Genomic DNA, 21,672 nt, shown 5'->3' with positions numbered 1-21,672 from the left:
TATTCACACCCCTTGACTTTTTCACATTTTGTTGCAACCTGAAATTAAAATGGATTGAATTTTAAAAAAAATTATCACTGATCTACACAAAACACCCCATAATGGCAGTGATAACATGCTTTTAGAAATTTTTACAAACTTATTGAAAATGAAATGCAGAAATATCTAATTTACATAAGTATTCAGCCCCTGAGTCAATACTTTGTAGAAGCACCTTTTTATTTAAATTTTTAAAAAATAAACATGCTCTAGGCTAGTGGAAGAGCTACAACAAAGAACACAACACAACAAAGTGAACAGCAGGAGAAAGGTGGAAAACACCAACAGTAGGGCAGAGGGAGAAAGTAGATGGAGATGGACAAACAAGGGATGCATGTAACGACAAGGGGTAAGGGAGAACGTAAAGCGTGGATAATGTGGCTACAGAAGCAAATTTTTGGGAGGTGTGCGGGGTAGTTTAACAGGTATAGAAAAGATAATGGTTTTAAATGGGGGGTGACTTGAGATGGTGGTGAACAACTGTCTTGAAGAGCTGGAGGGAAGAATGAGATTGAAGAGAGTATGGAAGGTGGTTCCACAGTTGGGAAAAAAAAAGAGGAATAAATGAGTGGAGGGAGCAGCGATTCTGAATTTAGGCAGTTTCACTTGGAGGGGGTTGCTGGTGGACGCGTGTGTCCGGCAGATACCTGGGGAGGGGGGGGGGGAGGTAGGATAAAGAATAGAAAGGGCAGAGGGTGTAAGTCCAGAAATGAGGTGGAACAAGTGATAGGCCCATCGACTCAGCTTCATTGCAAGAGATTCTAATGATAGTGAAGGCCTTTGTTTCCACGGCGTCAAGCTGAGCAAGATGTGAGTTAGGGGAGCCAGCCCAGAGGGGAGAGCAGTACTCCATCAAGCTGTGAATGAAAGCCTTGAAGGTGGAAAGGAGCTCAGGTGTGCCAAGGAAGGACTTTGCAGGACAGAGGATGCCCAGTCCTCTGGATGTGTCTGACTTTGGAGACCAATTTTTAAATGTGGCTTGTCCAAGAGAGATCATCGCTGAGAGTGAGACCCAAGAGTTTGAGTGACTGAATCTCTTTGAGAGGGTTGTTGAGAAGGTGGATGGAAGGGTTTGTGGTATGAGAGAGAGAGGGACAGGGAGATAGATATGTAGATATATTAGGATTGAAAGACATGTCCCAAGTGTTTGACCAGTTTGTGATTTTGTCAAGGTCTGAGGAAAGGGAACAGGCTGCTGCCTGTCTGTTAGAAGGATGAGGGATCTCATCGCAGGGAATGTAGTCATCAGCAAAGATATAAAGAGGATTTTTCAGAGAGCCATTGAGATCGTTGATGAAGATTCAGAATAGGATGGGAGCCTAGAACACTGCCTTGTGGTACTCCAGCCTTGACAGGGAAAGAAGAAAGGGTTCAGTTGAGAGCCACATGTTGGCTGTGAGAGTGGAGGAAGTCGATCGTCTAAGAGTGGAGTTGGCCTTGGATTCCATAGACAGAGAGTGGGGAGCAGGACAGGATGCCAGACTGCATCAAAAGCTTGTAATATGTCCAGAGATGCCTGAATCTCATTGTGTGACAATGAGGGCTTCCATACATTGTTGGGAGAGTATAAGTAGCATGATCAATGTAGAGTGACCAGGTTTTAATCTGAAATGACTATCTGAAAGGAGGCTGTTGGAGAAAAGGAATGATTTTATGTCAACTGTGATTATGGATTCCATGACCTTGCTGGTGATTGGAAGCAAGCGAATTAGTCTGTAGTTAAGTAAGCTAATTAGTCCAAATTGATGATCGGAAATCAAGCCATTGGAGAAGAGGAAGGATTTAATGTCTGAAAAGATGATGGATTCCATAACCTTGCTGATGATTCACCCTCTCATTTGCTCAAGGTCATCTGCCATCTGATTAGTCTGTAGTTGCAGGGATCTGTTTTTGCACCTTTTTAATGTAATGCTGTGATGTTTGCTGATTTTCAAGCAGATGGAGGATGACCTATGGTAAACGACAGAGTGAAAAGGGCAGACAGAGGAAGTGTAAGAGCAGTAGAACAGATTTTTAGGACACGTGAGCTGATACCATCTGGTCCAGTTGCAGTGTTAGTGTTGATGGTTGCCAGAAACTTTGGCAGCGATTACAGCTTCAGGTCTTCTTGGGTATGTCTGTATCAGCTTTGCACATCTGCATATTGGGATTTTCTCCCATTCTCCCCTGCAGATTTGCTCAAGTTCTGTCAAGTTGAATGGGGAGTCTCAGTGAACACCAATCTTCAAGTCTTTCTACACATTCTCAATGGGATTCAAGTCTGGGCTTTAGCTGGGCCACTCAAGGACTTTCATGTTCTTGTTCTGAAGCCATTCCAGTGTTGCTTTGGCTGTATGCTTGGGGTTATTGTCCTGGTGGATCGTAAATCTTTGCCACAGTCTAAGGTCTTTTGCTCTCTGAAGCAGGTTCTCCTCAAGGATTTGCCTGTATTTGACTCCATTCATTGTTCCCTCTATCCTTACAAGTCTCCCAGTCCCTGCTGCTGAAAAGCATCCCCATAGCATGATGCTGCCATCACCATGATTCATAGTATGAATGGAGTTTGGTGGGTGATGAGCTGCAGGCCATCAGCCATGGCTCAGGAAGTGCCTGAAAATCAAGTTTCGTTCCACTCATCGGGGGGGGGGGTAGACAAAACCTTGACGATATGATAGTATATATCCAAATAGCTGCAGTTATTGTGTATTTTCATCTTGAAAATCGATGCATTCCCCACGTTCTCTCATTTGAATTTTCTCCACTCGGATCACATGTAGGCCATGTGACGCCTCGACAGCCAATAGATCGGCTGACATCGTATGCAAATTTCGTCAGACTGTCATGTGACCAGCTAAGTTGTCCAAGATGGCAGCTTCCTGCAGGGAGGAAATCACCGGCAGCTGATCGGCGATTTATCGGTAATTTTTTATGAATCTGGCCAGTGAGGACGCTCCCCAGTGTATTATTCACCAGGACAATGTAGCGAACGAAGAAGTCAAACGTTTTACCTCTGCAAGATGGGATAAATGGAGAGAAAGTGTCAACAAATGGCTCGTCTTAGACGGTCACGAACGACGTTTAGCCAAGAGTGCATGAGTGTATATCGAGTGTGAAGAAATCCCTAGTCATCCGGGCTATCATGACACTTGCTACCGTCGCTTCATCAATGCAAAAAGAATACGTGGGGCTGAGAAACGTTCACAAACCATGCATGATGACTGCGATTGTTGATTGCATGTATGAACCATCGCCAAAAAAACTGCGCTCTGCATCGAACATTGCTGGACATGTGGTATACCTGCAACTCCCACGAAAAGCCAAAATTAGGTTACCCCGCTTTCCCTATTGTAGTAGTCGGGGCTGTCTTGGGGCTGATGCGGTGAAGGATAAGGAGGCTGGGTCCCCATCCCGTGAGGTCTGGAACGTCCTCAACACGAGAGCCGAACTACATGGCTGTAAAATATATAAATATAATTGAATCAACTCTCCGCGACACACGATACCGCCCAGCGTCCCGTTACATCGACTCAACCCTGCGGGGCTGGACCAAGGCCACCCTGACGATGGCGAGGCGAGGATTGCTCTTCCCAGACGAAGTCGCCATACGACTGGCAATGCGGCAAAGTCAATCTTCGTGCTGACTGGGTGCGCCTCAAGTGTCGATCAGCGCCGGTTCGACTGCCCAGTTGTCTGCTCCACCGGCCGTATGTATGTAATCTCCGGCCGTGGCTAACCAGCTATATATAAAGCTGTCCGAGGCAGGGTCAATGGCGTTCATTTGATGGGTCGATGCGCTGGCGTTGCACAATGGTTAGTCCTCCCGTGCCGGCACTCCGGGTACAATAGGCCCATGATCGAAGTCAGTCCTCCCGCGCCGGCAGAGCGGCACGGTTCACCTCACCCTTCCTTAACAGTGTGTACAGCAGTACTTAACGTTGTTCATTGCACTTTTATATATGGTTACTGATGCAGCTTTGTAACAGATTTTTGGATTACTTTTAATTTCCTGCTCCTCACTTTGTTTTCTTTTCAGTAGTGGTGGGAGTCATCTTTGGCTTGCTGGTGGCTGTTGGTGTGGTTGCTTTCATTGCATGGCGGCTGAAGCGTTCACAACATAAGAACTGCTCCAATCCCAACCCGCAATCGCAAAGTCCACCAGCTCCTTCGATTACAAAAACCGCTGGAAGCTCTTTCAATGATAATGATCACACGTTGTACCCCCTGATAGGCAGACAAACCTCCGTATAAAGTGGCTATCATTTCCTTGGTGATGGGGGCAATGTATGTTGCTCACGCAGTTTACATTGCTTGGCACTACTCTCACCACTCGACACCTGAAACTCAATTGCCATCCCTCTCCCTCCCATTTATTTTGTTTTAAACTCAGGAAGTGCATATATCATTAAATTGCTTCTTATATGAATTGTTTTACAATGAAAGGTGCATGTTTTGTATTAAACTTAATGAATGAGATAGCCTGGGGTATTTTAACAGACTCCGAGCATACTTTTTCGAACTGGGAAATAAATTGGTGAATTTGAATTTAATATTTCTCGTAAAATTCCACCTCCTTTTAATACTCTTGAAGTTTTAATGCATCAGTGTATCATGGCCTCCCTGTAGATTTAGTTCCACTCTCATTCATCATGAGCACAGAAATTGTACAATAATAACATTTAGTTACTGTTACATTTTCCCACATTATTTGTGCTGTTATTTGGATAAAACAAATGTATCTTTCCAAATTTTAGTGCTGGCAGCTGAATGAAAGTTTTCCTTTCCAGACATTAAATTTGTAACATCATGATGATTTCCATATTCAATATAACATCGTGATCGTTGCCACTTAACGGCGGGCCATTTCCACTTTATGCAGTGGCACCAAAAATTTGTCCTAATGATTTTTAAGTTGATGTACAATTTAGAAGTTTTTTTTTTGCCCTTTGTTTTATCAACCTTGCTTAGGTTCCCTTTATAATATGGTATGTGCTTCTGCAAATTTTATGCAGTTCAATTATGCTTCAGGTTTTGCTTTCATTTTCAGTAAAACAGTTGAGCAGTCATTGAAAGGAAATGCGAAGATATCAACAAAAGTGCATTTTAAAGCATTTTTCTTTCTTCAATATTCTTTCATTTTGTTACTATTATTTTTAAACCAAGAAGAGCAAATGCCAAGTCTCAGGAAACGAAGAGATGCTGATGGACATCATATTGTTAAAGGTTTGCTTTTAATGGCATGTAGAGCTTTGGGTTAGTTTTAATAGTGTTTTTGGCACTCTTTTCGATGCATCATAAATACAAACCAGTTCCTTTTTTTTGCCTTTGTAATTAATTAAAAAAAACTAAATTCTAGTGAAGATTTCAACTTTTAGTTTTTGTTGAATATACTATCATATCAAGTTCAAATGGTTGAAATTCTCCTGGAATCCCAGTTTTAAACTTTTCATAAATTTTTGGGATTGTGGTGGTGATTATTTTTTAAAGTGAATAATTATTTTTTGTTTCATAAATTATTCTCCTATCTTCTCTTATTGGCTATTTGAGGAAACATGTAAAGTGAAAGTCGAAGTTTGGATTGCATTTGCTACTATTTGGTACAAGTAACTTCATACAGCACAAACCTAACCTGCTTTTTGATATTCTGCTGGAGAAGAGAACCTTTGATCGAAGATGATGCACACATTGTCTCCTATCGTGATAGCTTTGAAACTATGCACTGTCACCCTAACAACCACCATCCCCCATCCTTTGAAATTGTCTGTGAGTTCATTTTGGATAAAATGTGATGTTTTCTCCATGCATATTTTGCAGCTGATTATCCATGTCATAATGCTTTCAGAATTCTCACCTGCCATTATACTTTCCACACATTACCGTTAACTCATCTGTTTCGCAATATGTTTTGTTTTTTTATGGATCATTCACTGGCCTTTTGCATGAATAACGAATGTGTATAAAGGCTTCCAAAAATGTGCAAATGATGACGAAATATCAGTTCCTGATTCATGAAAGATTACATTTATGCAATGCTCTAATTTGCAATGTATTTCTGTAAATATGCTTCCCAACACTTTTGTTTGCTACTTGTATATTACTTAAATTTATGTCTGAAGTGTTTTGTTTGATATAGCTATATTTTCAGCAAAGTTAGTGTCATGTCATATCAGAATTAAATCACATTTTAAATTTCTGAATCCCTGGTGAATTTGTATCAAATACAGTAATTCCTCACTTAATGTTGTTTCGTCATAACGTTATTGATACAATAGGCAACATGTATCCTTTTAATGTGATGGTGTTTGCCAGTGGGCCGCAGCGAACTACTTTGTGTTGCGTAGACATCGTAGCGTATAGATGCTGAACAGTTGTATCACACAATTTTGATGTTTGAAGTGTTGTGATTCATTCCCTTGTAAAGATGCTAAAAATGGTCAACAAGTGAGAGTAGTTAGTCCGGTCGTAAGAAAACAAGAAAAACAATTAGTTTAGAAATTAAATTAGAAGTTTTAACCCTTTCAACCCTGAGATCCTTGGACTTTCGGCTCCCCCACCATGGGTCCCTTGGAGAAAAATCCGACCGTTTGGGGATATGGAGGTTTGGCACTTTATGTCAATCATAAAGTGCCAAAAAAAAGCCCTAAAGTGTCGATTTTCGATTTTCGCCAATGACGTCAGACCCAGAACCCACCTTTTATCCAAATGGCAGCTTACAAAAGGAACAGTGTATTTCGAGCTCCGATTACACTATTGATTCCACCGTCATTAGCAACTGAAGGTTCTCAATATGTTGAAACATCTGTGGGATTTCAAAGAAACGATTGGAGACAAAATTAGCAATGGAGCCGAATCGTTTTGAACCTTATGCGAGCAATTCAAATGAAGATGGCAACAATGGAAGTGCTAGTGAATATGAAAACGCCGATCACATGTTCACTACATATTGGTAAGTTTTATTTTTCCATTCAATTGACGTTTTATGAGGGATTTTGTATTCATTGATGAATCAGTTATGTTACTCCAGCAGAAATATCCGTAATCGCCCGATGGCCGACATCACCCAGGCACATGGGTTGATTGTGGAGGGGTTGGAGGTGATGGTTGATTGTGGGGGGATGGTGGAGTGGTGCTTGGGAGGGGATGGAGGGGACCCTGAAAGATTTAGCTTCTTCGGTCAAATCCTCTCGGAATAGGAGATGATACATACATACTTTCTCTCCACTACAAATAGATGGTGGTTCATTTGATTTGCAGAAATTTGTTGATAATTATTCGTAATTATTTTCAGGTGTTCTTGTGATAACTGCCAGGCAATGGCAACAGGAAGAGAAAGTGTCTGCCACCAAGAAATTCACATAACATGGGGAAAATGTGAAGAGGATCCTCCAGTCGCATACATTACTCGTCACCCAGAATTTGAACCATTGTGTTTGAACAGAGCGGTACTGGACACAGCATAATACCAATACCAACAACAGTACAACACAGATAACTAAAAAAAGACAGGACAAGTATGCATATTCATTGTGAAGTAATATATTTCTTCTCCAAGTACATCTTTACTTCCGCCACTGACCGAAGGTGAAGGTGGTTATGTTTTCACCTCTCTCTGTTTGTTATTTGCAAAATCGAAGATTTTTCAAGTATATTGGTTAATCAATTATGTTATTCTGTCTGTCTGTCTCTGTCGCCTTTGGGTCACAATTTAAAACCGATCTTCACGAAACTTCACCACATGGTAGAGTTTGTCATAAGGAAGAAGCCTATTGTTTTTGAGGTGAAAAGGTCAACATAGGCCAAAGGTCAACAACTTTGGAGGGATTACTAAAATCCTCAATTTTCATCCGATTGACTTGAAATTTGAAGAGGATTTATATTTCAGGTCACTGAATTCAACTAGCCAATTATTTTTGAGGTCAGCATCGACCAAATGGTCAACATAGGCCCAAGGTCACCAACTTAGGTAGTATTTCTAAAATCCTCAATTTACATCCGATTGACTTGAAATTTGAGGAAGATTTGCATATCAGGTCACTGAATTCAACCACCAATTATTTTTGAGGTCCACATAGGCCAAAAGGTAAACGTAAGCCTAATTTGTTGATAATTATTCGTAATTATTTTCAGGTGTTCTTGTGATAACTGCCAGGCAATGGCAACAGGAAGAGAAAGTGTCTGCCACCAAGAAATTCACATAACATGGGGAAAATGTGAAGAGGATCCTCCAGTCGCATACATTACTCGTCACCCAGAATTTGAACCATTGTGTTTGAACAGAGCGGTACTGGACACAGCATAATACCAATACCAACAACAGTACAACACAGATAACTAAAAAAAGACAGGACAAGTATGCATATTCATTGTGAAGTAATATATTTCTTCTCCAAGTACATCTTTACTTCCGCCACTGACCGAAGGTGAAGGTGGTTATGTTTTCACCTCTCTCTGTTTGTTATTTGCAAAATCGAAGATTTTTCAAGTATATTGGTTAATCAATTATGTTATTCTGTCTGTCTGTCTCTGTCGCCTTTGGGTCACAATTTAAAACCGATCTTCACGAAACTTCACCACATGGTAGAGTTTGTCATAAGGAAGAAGCCTATTGTTTTTGAGGTGAAAAGGTCAACATAGGCCAAAGGTCAACAACTTTGGAGGGATTACTAAAATCCTCAATTTTCATCCGATTGACTTGAAATTTGAAGAGGATTTATATTTCAGGTCACTGAATTCAACTAGCCAATTATTTTTGAGGTCAGCATCGACCAAATGGTCAACATAGGCCCAAGGTCACCAACTTAGGTAGTATTTCTAAAATCCTCAATTTACATCCGATTGACTTGAAATTTGAGGAAGATTTGCATATCAGGTCACTGAATTCAACCACCAATTATTTTTGAGGTCCACATAGGCCAAAAGGTAAACGTAAGCCTAATTTCTAAAATTGTCAATTTTCATCCAATTCACTTGAAATTTGAAGAGGAGTTGCATATTTAGTCATTGAATTTAACTTGCCAATTATTTTTGAGGTCAAATTTGTTTGATGAATTTTGCAAACAATATGCATGACGTCGTATAGGCAAAAAATGCATGACGTCGTCTTGTTTTTGTTTGTTTGTGTGCAGGATATCTTAAAGTTATGGATGGATCCAGATGAAATTTGGTGGGCAGGTTGGGTGGATGACGAAGACGAACTGAGTAGATTTTGGTGAAGATCTGTATCCGACTACAGAATTTTAAAAGTGATTCTTCACCATTGAGAGATTGGGCCAAAAACAATATCATTGCATGATATTTCAAAAATGAACTGGGCCCGATATGTTCTCGTGGATCAGACATTGCATGGCGGAGGTATACGCTCTACCGAGTGCCCTTCTAGTTTTTGTGTATAAAACTCTGTTTCTCAACCGTGACATGGAAGAAAACAATTTTAATGAAATGAGATAAATGCGATAGTCGGCAAAGTCATGTGCAAACACAAGGTTATCCAGTTTTGGTGAGTTTCTCACAATAAAACGTCTTAATCATGCTAAAAAAAAGAAGTCAATAAGTGAATAAATTGGTAAAGATAATTGTATCGCTCAAATGAAACAGATAGTACATGTACATGAAAAGTACATGCAGCACCCAGAAGAAACAAAGAATCCAGACGTTATCGGCAATTTACAGAATCCAGAAGTCACCTGGAATTTACAGGATGCAGACGTCACCTGGAATTTACAGGATGCAGACGTCACCTGAAATTTACAGGATGCAGACGTCACCTGGAATTTACAGGATGCAGACGTCACCTGAAATTTACAGGATGCAGACGTCACCTGGAATTTACAGGATGCAGACGTCACCTGGAATTTACAGGATGCAGACGTCACCTGGAATTTACAGGATGCAGACGTCACCTGGAATTTACAGGATGCAGACGTCACCTGGAATTTACAGGATGCAGACGTCACCTGGAATTTACAGGATGCAGACGTCACCTGGAATTTACAGGATGCAGACGTCACCTGGAATTTACAGGATGCAGACGTCACCTGGAATTTACAGGATGCAGACGTCACCTGGAATTTACAGGATGCAGACGTCACCTGGAATTTACAGGATGCAGACGTCACCTGGAATTTACAGGATGCAGACGTCACCTGGAATTTACAGGATGCAGACGTCACCTGGTATTTACAGGATGCAGACGTCACCTGGAATTTACAGGATACAGACGTCAGCTGGTATTTACAGGATCCAGACGTCAGCTGGTATTTACAGGATCCAGACGTCACCTGGTATTTACAGGATCCAGACGTCACCTGGTATTTACAGGATCCAGACGTCACCTGGTATTTACAGGATCCAGACGTCACATGGTATTTACAGGATCCAGACGTCACCTGGTATTTACAGGATCCAGACGTCACATGGTATTTACAGGATCCAGACGTCACCTGGTATTTGCAGAATCCAGACGTCAGCTGGTATTTGCAGAATCCAGACGTCACCTGGTATTTGCAGAATCCAGACGTCAGCTGGTATTTACAGGATCCAGACGTCACCTGGTATTTACAGGATCCAGACGTCACCTGGTATTTACAGGATCCAGACGTCACCTGGTATTTACAGAATCCAGACGTCACCTGGTATTTACAGAATCCAGACGTCACCTGGTATTTACAGAATCCAGACGTCACCTGGTATTTACAGAATCCAGACGTCACCTGGTATTTACAGAATCCAGACGTCACCTGGTATTTACAGAATCCAGACGTCACCTGGTATTTACAGAATCCAGACGTCACCTGGTATTTACAGAATCCAGACGTCACCTGGTATTTACAGAATCCAGACGTCAGCTGGTATTTACAGAATCCAGACGTTCTTACTTCTGGTTCTTGTGCGATGGTGGGCGGTTATTCAGGGTCTCTGCGAGTTTCTCAAAGATAAGTTTTCCTCTCATTTTGTTATCTGTGTGTTTCTCGTTCGGTCTTGTTTTAAAACTTGTGCTCATTGTGGAGTTTGTCATATTTTCATCTCGGGTTTCCTTGAGGCCTACCCTTCTTCCCATTTGTTTATTGTATTTTCTCCTTATGACCATCAGTTTTTAATTCCTCCACTTTTCCCTCCACCGTCTTGCTATCCCTCCCAACTGTACCTTCTGTTTCATGTTTCAAAATATATTTAAAAAGTACAACAAAAAAAAAATACCTTTCCTTTCACTTCACGTTGTGCCCCACATGACCACGTGACTTCCCGTACCGACTCTTCTTCCTCCTCCTCCTCCTTCGTCCGATCTCCATCCACTCCTTCTCCCAACCCACATTCAGCATACACCTCCACTATTTTTCTTCAACCTTTGCTTTACCTAATATGACGTAATCTTTTTCAAACAATAAAAAAATGGTCTCTTCAAATGTTACAACTTCCTCCCTCACACGTGTGGTTCTCGGTATTGCATCACAATTCACGACTCTTCTTCTTCTTGTGCAAAAGGCTGTTTTCAATTCGACCTTCCCTTCATCCCGTGACTCAAACGTCCCACTGTCACAACGTTTCTTTTCTCCATTCTCTTCATTCTCCTTCATTGCATTCTTCACGCAATGTCTTTAATCGCATCTCTGGCTGGAAATTTTTCAAACTCCCAGTTTGCGATGTATGTTCGTGTTCCCTCAATTGTCCTTTTTTTCCAACTTTGGTGCCAATTCATTCCACCTCTTTAAATCTACCTCCTCCTAACCCCTCACCTGTTATCCCCTCTCCTTGCCCCTCATCCTACCTCTGCTTTTGCACCTCCTCACTGTCTTCTGCTTCAGTATCAGCTCCTCTGTTGTCCCAAAGTGTGTCGTGTTCTGTGGGCTACATTCTTGCCTTACATATTACACACTCTCAATCAGTACAGTCATCACCACAAACATGCTCCTTCCTTCCTCTCAGCATCCCCCCCCCCCTCTTCCCAATCTTTCAAATCTTGTACCTCTCTGCCCACTCCCTTCTTCACCACACCTCGACCAAGTCTCATCCTTCCCCTCCCCCCACCTCCCCATCGCCCTCCTGCAACTTGGCCATGCCTGCTCTCGTCATCTCCCCTCCCTCTCAAAGTGACCCCTTCACACTCTTCCCCCTCCCACCTTTTTCAAAAACTTCCCCTCACCCCTCACCCTTCTTCCTCAACTCTCACCCCTCACCCTTCTTCCTCAACTCTCACCCCTCACCCTTCTTCCTCAACTCTCCCCCCTCACCCTTCTCCCTCAACTCTCCCCCCTCACCCTTCTTCCTCAACTCTTCCCCCTCACCCTTCTTACAATCTCCTCCCTCACCCTTCTCCTTCCAATCTCCCCCTTCCTCTCTTATTACTCCCCACTGTACCTCAACCCATCATCACCGAGCCATTTCTCCTCATCCTACCCTCCCCATCCCCTCCCCTGCACCCAAAACCTCCTCCCCTCCCTCTTCCTTAACAGTGTGGACCTCAAACATCCGGGGCCTTTGCTCAAACCTGACATCTTTCCATGCAGGTTGCCACTCACAAACCAGACATAATCTGCTTAACAGAAACTTTTCTCCTCGTCCTGGTAGCGGAGTTGCTCTCTTCATTAAAGACTCTATTCCTCACTCACCATGCACTGCCCTCTCTCCCCGACACACTCAGCAATACCCCTGGCTACGGCGTCCCCTCCACTACCACCTCATGTTTATATGTGTGTTGTACCGTCCACCAAACAGTGATAACTCCATTTACATCTCGCTCTCCGAAAATATGGACCAACTTCTATCCTTTTATCCGAACTCTCTCTTCCTCATATGTGGTGACTTCAACTGTCATCATGCCAGTTGGATGGGTATGGATACCTCTCCTATTCAATTGTCATCATGCCAGTTGGATGGGTGTGGGTACCTCTCCCACTTGCCATGGCACTTCAGAAAAAGACTTCTGTGACTCAATAGGACAGATACAATCTGTCAACTTCCTGACCCGGATCTCAACCAATGGCACCTCAATCTCTTCTGGACCTGATTTTGACCAATTTCCCTGAAAATATCTGCTGTTCTTCCTCCGATCCAATTGGTTCATCTGACCACGTGCTTGTCAAAGTAAACATCTCTCTGGCTGTTATTAGAGAACCACCTCAGCACCGTCGAGTCTGGCATTTCACTCAGGCCGAGTGGCAAGGATGTCAAGCAGCCATTAAAATTTGACTGCTCTCACATCTCTACTTCCTCCAACATAAACTCCTCCTGGGAATTCTTTCAAAGAATCAATATCTCTATATATCTCTCTCTTTCTTTCTCTCTCTTTGTGGCGAGGCAATTCGGCCAAAAACAACTTGCCTTCGTCTCATGGAAGGTTAATCAAAGTGAAGGCAATCTCGGTTCCTTCCAGAAAGCTCAGAACAAGTGTGTCTACCCTCAGGAGAGCCAGAAAACAACATCTTTCTAATCTCAAGTCTGAACTCTCAAACCTGTATCCCCCCTCAAATCCTGGTGGCATCCAGTTAAGTCTGTTTCTGGTGTGTGTTCCCCCTCCAACCCTCCCTTACCTCAAATGGCAAAACAGCTGATACCATACGTGAAAAGGCTGAATGCCTAAACGACATGTTTGTTTCTAAATCTTATGTCCCAAACCCAACGCTTTCTGTACACACCTTACCCAGTTGCATCCAGCTGTTCCTGGACTCTGTGTCATTTCGACTCAGCTTCTGCAACCGGTCCAGACGGCATCAGCCCACGTGTCCTAAAAACCTGCTCCTCTGCTCTTGTTCACCCTCTCTCTGTTCTATTTACCCTTTCATTTGGTCAAGGCCATCTGCCATCTGCTTGGAAATCAGCAAACATTACTGCTCCACATAAAAAGGTGCAAAAACAGATCCCTGCAACTACAGAGCAATCAGCCTTCTCTCAATCATCAGCAAGGTTGTGGAATCCATCATCGCTTCAGACAATAAATCCTTCCTCTTCTCCAATGGATTGATTTCCAATCATCAATTTGGATGCAGACCAGGTCACTCTACCCTGGATATGCTGCTTCTGCTCTCCCAACAATGGATGGAGATCCTCAATGCCAGACATGAAATCAGAGCCATCTCCCAAGACATATCGTGTGCCCTCGATATGGTCTGGCACCCTGTCCTGCTCACCAAACTCTCTTCATCTGGTATCGAAGGATATCTCCACTCATAGCTCACAGACTTCCTCTCCTGTCACAGCCAACGTGTGGCCCTTGATGAAGTTCTCCCATCCCGTCTTCCTGTTCAGGCTGGAGTTCCTCAAGGCAATGTTCTGGGCCCTGTTATTTTTGGGGTTTTCATCAATGATCTCTCCGACTCTCTGGAAAATCCTCTTTATCCCTTTACTGATGACTCCACTCTCTACCGTACCATCTGTCATCCCTCAGATTGGTGAGCAGCAGCCTCTTCACTCTGCAGATCTGGATAAAATCACAAGCTGGTCCAACATGTGGAACATGTCTCTCAACCCTGCCAAATCTCACACTCTCACGATGTCTCTTTGAAAGGACTGTCTGGAACCCCCCCCCCCCCCATCTACTTTCTCAACAATCCTCTTGAAGAAGTCCTTTCATTCAAGCTTCTGGGTCTCACTATCTGCCATGATCTTTCCGGGAAAAGCCACATTTCCAAGCTGGCCTCCAAAGCCAGTCGCCGACTGGGCATCCTCTGTCGTACAAAATCCTTCCTTGGCACACCTGAGCTCCTGACCACATACAAAGCTTTCGTCCACAGCTTGATGGAGTGCTGCTCTCCCCTCTGGGCTGGTGCTCCCACCTCTCATCTTTCTCACTTCACGCTGTAGAAACCAAGGCATTTAGGATCATTGGTATATCCTGTGATGAGGCCGAGTCTTTGGGTCTCTGCAGGTCTTCAAAACAGATATTCACCACCATCTCATATCTTCCCCCATCCAAAACAATGATCTTTTTTTTTACCCCCGCTAATCCACCGCAAACCCACCTCATTCAAATCCCCTGCTTACCTTCTTATAAGTCTTTGTCATGTAAGGACCTAAAAGTCTCGGTAGTGTCCATCTTGTTTTCCCTGTGTACCCCACCCCATCCCATCCCTCTCCCTTCCACAGATCTCCTTATGTCTGTTTTACTGTTTTTTTCCTTCCCTCTCCCACCCCTCTAGTCTCCTGCTCCCCTTGTTGTACGTTCTGTGTGTTAACTCTCATACGACCCTCAACATTGTATCCCAAAAAATTAACTTTTGAAGCTTCAGTCATTATATTAATAAGTACAATTTAAATGGAAAACACAGTAAGAATTGTATGTAAACAAAATGAGAGCTGTATTTAGAGATACGTGTACATGGAATACAAAAATAGACACGTCACATCTGATAATTTCCCTGGGGCCTATTTCAGCACATCAAAGTGTGAGCTGTTAGTCTAACAAGTCTAACAAGGGAACTAACAAGTCTAACAGCATCATCAGACAGACGAACAACAATCAAGTACCAACATGACAGCATACATGTACATATGCCTGGTGTTGGCTTAATAGTTAGGGTGGTGGGCTTGGGATCCAAGGATCCTGAGTTCAAATCCTGCTTGGCTGTTTAATTAATACCAGGTGGGGTTGATTCTGCCTGCCATCCTTCTGAGGTCAGCAAATGAGTACCAGCTTGTTGGTATCCTGTGTTGGAGTGGTGACCCGTCCAGGATTGTGCCCAATAGCCAAGGAGACTGCTTAGTCAGCACCAATGCGTTGCACAGAGTATGGTCCCAATGGATGGATGGATACGCGTCCATGGGAAATATCATAAGTTTTATTATACTTCAAATTCCACATGACCAGCAATAATATTTTTCCATTTTTGTCTTTACAGGAAATATCGGCATGTAGCCTATAGACAGTTCTGCAGCTGGTGTTGGAAAATTCTGGAGAGTTCTTCCATTTTGTTCAGTTTTGAAGATTAGAAAGACATTCCCCGGTCCTCATGGAGAGTACCGAGGATTCCGACCGTATTTGTCCGTTTCCAGTCCGAGGCAGAATAAGCCACATCTAAGACCCAATGTTGAATCGACTTATGTGGTTGTTGATGGCCTGTTCCTTATCCGGCTTCTCGTAGGCGTGTCACATACATGGTGGATTGTCCTTGGTCAGGGATGCCTTGCCTTCCCGTGTTTTTCAGCCAGGGCATACACAGCTTCTTTTGGATGGCCAACATAATCTGGAAATTGAAAAAACATCCAATAACTCCATGAACAGTGTGTATACAGATGTATATATATCGATCAACCAATAATACATTTGATTGTAAAATAAATGAAAAAAAATCCTGCTTTATAGTTATTGTTGTTTATCATTACCGAATACATCTACATAACATTTTTGATAGGTAATGGTGGTATTTAATATCACACGACACATGCACTTACTGACATTGGAAAATTCCCAAAGAAATAAAATTGTTTCCTGAGGAATTCTTTCACAAGTTAATTTGAGAACAATTACATGCTGTCGGACGAGGCACTGAAATCCTCTTCATGGTATTGTTGTAGTTTCCCGCCCGTCGGCGTGTGGGCGACCGCTTCTAGCCAATGGCGGCCGCTCTCGCCCACCGAACGGACAAACCGAGTCGCAGCTTTCGGATCAATGCCAAAATCCAGCTACGGGTGTATCTTTAATCACACCACACAGCCTTGTCAATACTCTACCCACGCTACAGGGTCTGATCGCCGAATGGTCGATTTACCTAATTAATCGCGCGGGCAGACCACCGAGAGACTGTACCTCAACGGGGCCTGCTTGGAAACGAGCCGCTTAAGCAGCTCGCTCCGTTTTGTGATAACCGAGCGGGGTATTATCGCGAAGCCCCGTTGGACCAGATTCTTTTATCGGTTATTAACAACCAGCTATATTCCGAACTCAATTATAGCCTGGTGTTGGCGCAGTGGTTAGGGCAGCGGCTTGGGATCCAAAAGGTCCTGAGTTCAAGCCCCGTTGGGCCACTGAATTAATACACCAGGGGGTTGACTCAGCCTGTCATCCTTCCGAGGTCGGCGAAATGAGTACCAGTGTACTGGGCCGGTGTATACCCCGGTTAAAATAGGTGTACCATATCCCTGTGTCATAAGAGGCGACCAGGGTTGCGTCAGGAAGGGCATCCAGCATAAAAAACATGTGCCAAATCAGTATGCGGATCATACGGATGATCCGCTGTGGCGACCCCGAACGGGAGCAACCAAAAGAAGAAGAAGATATTCCGAACTCAATTATGGCAGTTCAATGAGGGAAAGGATGCAACGAACGGGTGAACATTTAAACAACGACATTTATTTCACACCCTTAAGCAGTCATGTATGCAACCAATGCACGAATGGGACAAAACACAAGCAAGAAAAAGAACTACAACCGTCTATTTATTATGTACACACATGCACTTAACAGTTCTACTTAATGGACTTGGCGCCACATCATGCATTCAAACAAAACCCTGGAAATAAAAGGGCAAGAACTGGGCCTCGTGAGCCTTTAATAGTTGACGGAGCTGTGAAGACCGAAAAAGCTCCAAGAGGCCGCGCTGGTTACCTGCCGCCTTCGTGGCGACTCGCTGGGTGCTCCTCGGCATCCCGTCCACACAGCAGCTGGTGTGAGAGCGGCGCGGCCCAGGCCTCGTCATGCGGCCCGATCAATCAGGCCTAGTCTGCAACGCCTCAGAGGAACGAACGGGCCTTCGCTCTTTCAGAGTTGATGCTCTCTTAAGAGCCCGTCCGTTCCACAGCGTTGTTTGGAGTCCCAGGGCCCGATCACCTCGGACCGTTATGCCGCTGGTTGGCGACTCCTCTCCGGCCTCTCCCCAGCGACCCACAGTTCGGCACGGCACGGCAGGCTGCGCTCCAGGCTCCCGTCTCCTCTGCTCTCTCCAGCTCCTCACCAACTGCAGACTCCAGACTCCAGGCTGACCCAGCTCCCAACGCGACTCCACACAACTGTGCGCTTGGCGTCTCTGCGCGCCCTTATATTGGATCCGTGAGGCGAGGTTTTGATCTCCGATCTCTCACCTCTGACCCCCCACTGGCTCTGCCCCTTTCGATCCAAATTGTCACGAAGCTCAGAGAGAGCGGACGTGGCAGAGATCATCAGCCCCACGCGGACATTGTGGAAATCACCGCCCCCCCCCCCCGTCCTAACAGGGAACTCCTGCGTCTGTCGGCGGCGATGCCGTTCGTGGGGAACTCGCCGTGGCTGGCGCAAAGATGGCGGCGTTTGCGGAGATGAAGGTGAGGCGATGTTGTTCGTTGTCGAGATGTGGTTTAGGAGATGTCGATGTGGTGAAGGTGGCAATGGTGAAGGCGGTTGTGGTGGTTGAAATGTGGTTGGTCCAAAATAAAGATAGCAAAAGAAAAACAGCTAACTGAAGATTCACAGCCCTGCACACGAATAATTGCCCGTTAAACATCGGTGGGGAAATCTAACTGAACACAGACTTATCGACATAACTGATCTGAGGACCGATATGATGGACATCGATATGATGGATGATTCCAAGGAAAATCACCGATATGATGTCCTGTGAATATCCAAAACCGTAACAGTATGTTCCCCTTTTTGACTTTTGGCTGTTCAACCCTGTACCTGGCATCTCCTGTTTTTGTCACAGCTTGCTGTCACCCAGCATTTTCATGAAAATGTAATGCAGAGAGCACAATCCTAAAATAAAAACAAAATTAAACCAACGGAATATTTTGTTTTTACAATTCTGGCTTCCAAACAGCATTTTCTAATATAAACATACATACACTCTACCGGTCAAAAGTTTGAGAACACCCCTATTTTTCCAGTTTTTACTGAAATTTAAGCAGTTTAATGTTTAAATGTACTCGAAATTAAAGCAGAGAACAAATAAACAATGACAGATAAAAAAGAAATCATGGAATCGTTTTATTGAACAAAATTTAATCTAAATTTTTGACTCATGGAAGTAGCCACCTTTTGCAGATATAACAGCCGAACATACTCGTGGCATTCTTTCTACAATGGAAATCAAATATTGTTCGGAAACTTCTTCTCAACACTGTTGCAGAAGTTCTCACAAATGTGTTGCACTTGTAGGTTGCTTTGCTTTCACCCTTCTGTCCAATTCATCCCAAACCAGCTCGATGAGCTTTAAGTCTGGAGACTGTGTTGGCCATTCCATGATTTGAAGCTGACTGTCTTGTTCTTTTCTTCTAAGGTAGTTCTGACATAGCCTGGAGGTATGTTTTGGGTCGTTATCTTGCTGTAGGATGAACCCCTGACCAACTAGGCGTAGACCAGAGGGTATTGCGTGGCAATGCAAAATGCTGTGGTAGCCCTTTTGGTTCAGGGTGCCAGTCACTCTGTGCAAGTCGCCGACTCTGGATCCTGCAAAAGAGCCCCAGATTATCACGCTTCCTCCTCCATGTTTGACAGTTGGTGTCACACACTGAGGAACCATCCTATCGCCTACTCGACGGCATACAAAAACCCTGCGTGATGAACCGAAGATTTCAAATTTTGATTCATGAGTCCATAAGACCTTCTTCCAGTTTTCAGTAGTCCACTGGCAGTGCTTCATGACCCAGGCAAGCCTCTTTTTCTTGTTTTGCCATCTTAGCAATGGCTTTTTAACTGTCACTCGACCTGTCAAACCTGCAGCTCGAAGTCTTCTCTTCACAGTTGAAACTGAGACTTCCTTAGCTGTTCCTCAGCTGTTCTGTGAGCTGCCTATCACGCAAGCTGTTGACTCTCAGAAACTTGTCTTCTGATTGTGTTGTGGCTTTGGGTCTGCCAGACCTCTTCCTGTCAGAGTTTCCTCCAGTTTCCAAGTGCCTTTTGATGGTGTAGGAAACTACTCACTGACACCTTGGCTTCTTTGCAATTTCTCCAAAGGAAAGACCTAAACGTTTAAAGGTTACGAAACGACCCGTGAACCCGTTGGGTTCCGTTGTGACAGCGGTTGATAAAAAATCATTTCAAAAAAGAAAAAGAAAAAGATAGCTCCAGCAAACTATACCGCTGAGGTTGTTTGCTTTGATCAAATAATCCCAAAGAGTACTTGTCTGAATTGGGAATTGATTTTTTAATTATTTTTTTCATTGCCCGATTTGAACGAAACTTGATATTGCGCGTCAATGTGAAAAAAAAACAGAGATAAGAAAAGTCGAAGAAATTATTGTGAATCATCTTCAAACACAATTATATTTATTAATGAACACGGAAGTATTAGAAAAAATGGCGATGTTTATTTTATGCTTAAAAATACATCGTTCTTTGTCCACACTGAATGTTTGAGATTTTTTAATAAATCCTTTCAAGAAAAAAAAAAGATAGCTACAGCGAACGATACTGCTGAGGTTGTTTGCATATATCAAATTCTCCTGAAGAGTACTTGACTGAATCAGGAAATTATTTTTTCATATTTTTTTTTTCATTGCCCGATTTGAACGAAACTTGATACTGCACACCGCAGGAGAATGTTGAGTGAGGTGGGCCGAAAATTTTTGCGCTATCCTGTTCCGTTTTGGCTGTATTTCGGGAACATAGATACATATATACAAGATGAGAGTTTTAGATAATATATATATATATATATATATATATATATATATATATATATATATATATATATATATATATATATATATATATATATATATATATATATAATGGTCTGTCTGTCTTCCTTTGTTAATTGTCTTTTTCTCGCCATTATGATGGCAATATCATCATGATAGCACTTCCTGCAGTGCAATATTGTCCAAATAATGCTTCAGAGGGTGTAGCAACACAGTCTGTTCCAACATTGCTTTTATACAGACAGAGGGTTTGTAACTAATCAACAAAAGTTGGGACACTTGTCAGAATTGTTTTCATCAACTTTCAAGGCTTAATTTACTTCCATTGCTGCAGAACAGCTGCATTTGCTAACCTATTCCTTGTTCCCTGAAAAGGGCCTTTTTAACAACTCTGAAATTTACTTTATTTTTCAGTTTTTGATAACCAAAACTTTTTTTTCACCTCTGGCAGTTTACCGCTTAGCTTTGTACCATTTCAGGTTATTCACTGGACTTGAACTGCTTAAATTTCAGTAAAAACTCGAAAAATGGGGGTGTTCTAAAACTTTTGACCGGTCATGTATGTATATTTTAGAGTTTACATAAAGAACAGGAGAAAGGGATAAGAAAATCCTTTCATTTCAATTATGAGTTTCACTATAAAGTGTGGTGGTGATCACAAAATTAGTTATAGAAGGAGAACAAGAGGCTCGTGCAAGAACTGCAGATAGTTGTGTAGATTTGCTTGTAAAATAATAATAAAAGGACATGAAGTTCCATTTTATAAAAAGGTGTTCAAAGGATTACCTGCTTTTCATTCCTGATAGACGTGAATCAACTTGTGGATGAAGTGGTTCACACCAGTATGGCATGACTGCAGGCTCGATATCTGTTGTCCTGTTCACAGCATTCTCATATCTTACAGAAATGTATTAAACAAGACAGACCCTCCCCTCATGCTGCCTTCCCTTCCCATCCCCAAGATAACAATCAAAACACACACACACACACACACACACACACACACACACACACACACACACACACACACACACACACACACACACACACACACACACACACACACACACACACACACACACACACACACACACACACACACACACACACGGC

At 43.1% G+C, this 21,672-nt stretch overlaps 2 protein-coding genes across 6 annotated transcripts in view; one reads left to right on the top strand and one right to left on the bottom strand.

Annotated features, from left to right (window-relative positions):
• Window positions 1–6,204, top strand: part of LOC147031443 (papilin-like) — a 69,927-nt gene extending 63,723 nt beyond the window's left edge. For 2 of the 4 annotated variants that reach the window (XM_085863248.1, XM_085863227.1), the window contains one exon: window positions 4,055–6,204. In XM_085863248.1, the coding sequence (XP_085719374.1) occupies window positions 4,055–4,266 (212 nt within the window). In that variant the 3' untranslated portion in view covers window positions 4,267–6,204. Of the gene's footprint in view, window positions 1–4,051 lie in introns of all 4 variants that reach the window. The other 2 variants (XM_085863237.1, XM_085863218.1) reach the window with 1 other exon arrangement.
• Window positions 6,205–15,281: 9,077 nt separating this feature from the next.
• LOC147031442 (uncharacterized) overlaps window positions 15,282–21,672 on the bottom strand; it is a 44,615-nt gene continuing 38,224 nt past the window's right edge. Inside the window, exons 1-3 of one of the 2 annotated variants that reach the window (XR_015053069.1) lie at window positions 21,346–21,672; window positions 18,599–18,673; window positions 15,282–16,190 (exon numbers count right to left, since the gene is read on the bottom strand). The exon at window positions 21,346–21,672 is cut by the window's right edge and continues 753 nt beyond it. Coding sequence is in view for 1 of the 2 variants with exons in the window: in XM_085863190.1 (XP_085719316.1) it covers window positions 16,120–16,190 (71 nt within the window). In the remaining variant the exon portion in view is untranslated. The remainder of the gene's footprint in view (window positions 16,191–18,598; window positions 18,674–21,345) is intronic. The other variant, XM_085863190.1, reaches the window with a different exon arrangement.

This window comes from Eptatretus burgeri, chromosome 2 (assembly GCF_056783735.1).
Source record: "Eptatretus burgeri isolate ZD-2024b chromosome 2, Ebu_testis_v1, whole genome shotgun sequence".
NCBI lineage: Eukaryota > Metazoa > Chordata > Myxini > Myxiniformes > Myxinidae > Eptatretus > Eptatretus burgeri.
This window is presented reverse-complemented; position numbering and strand designations above follow the sequence as displayed.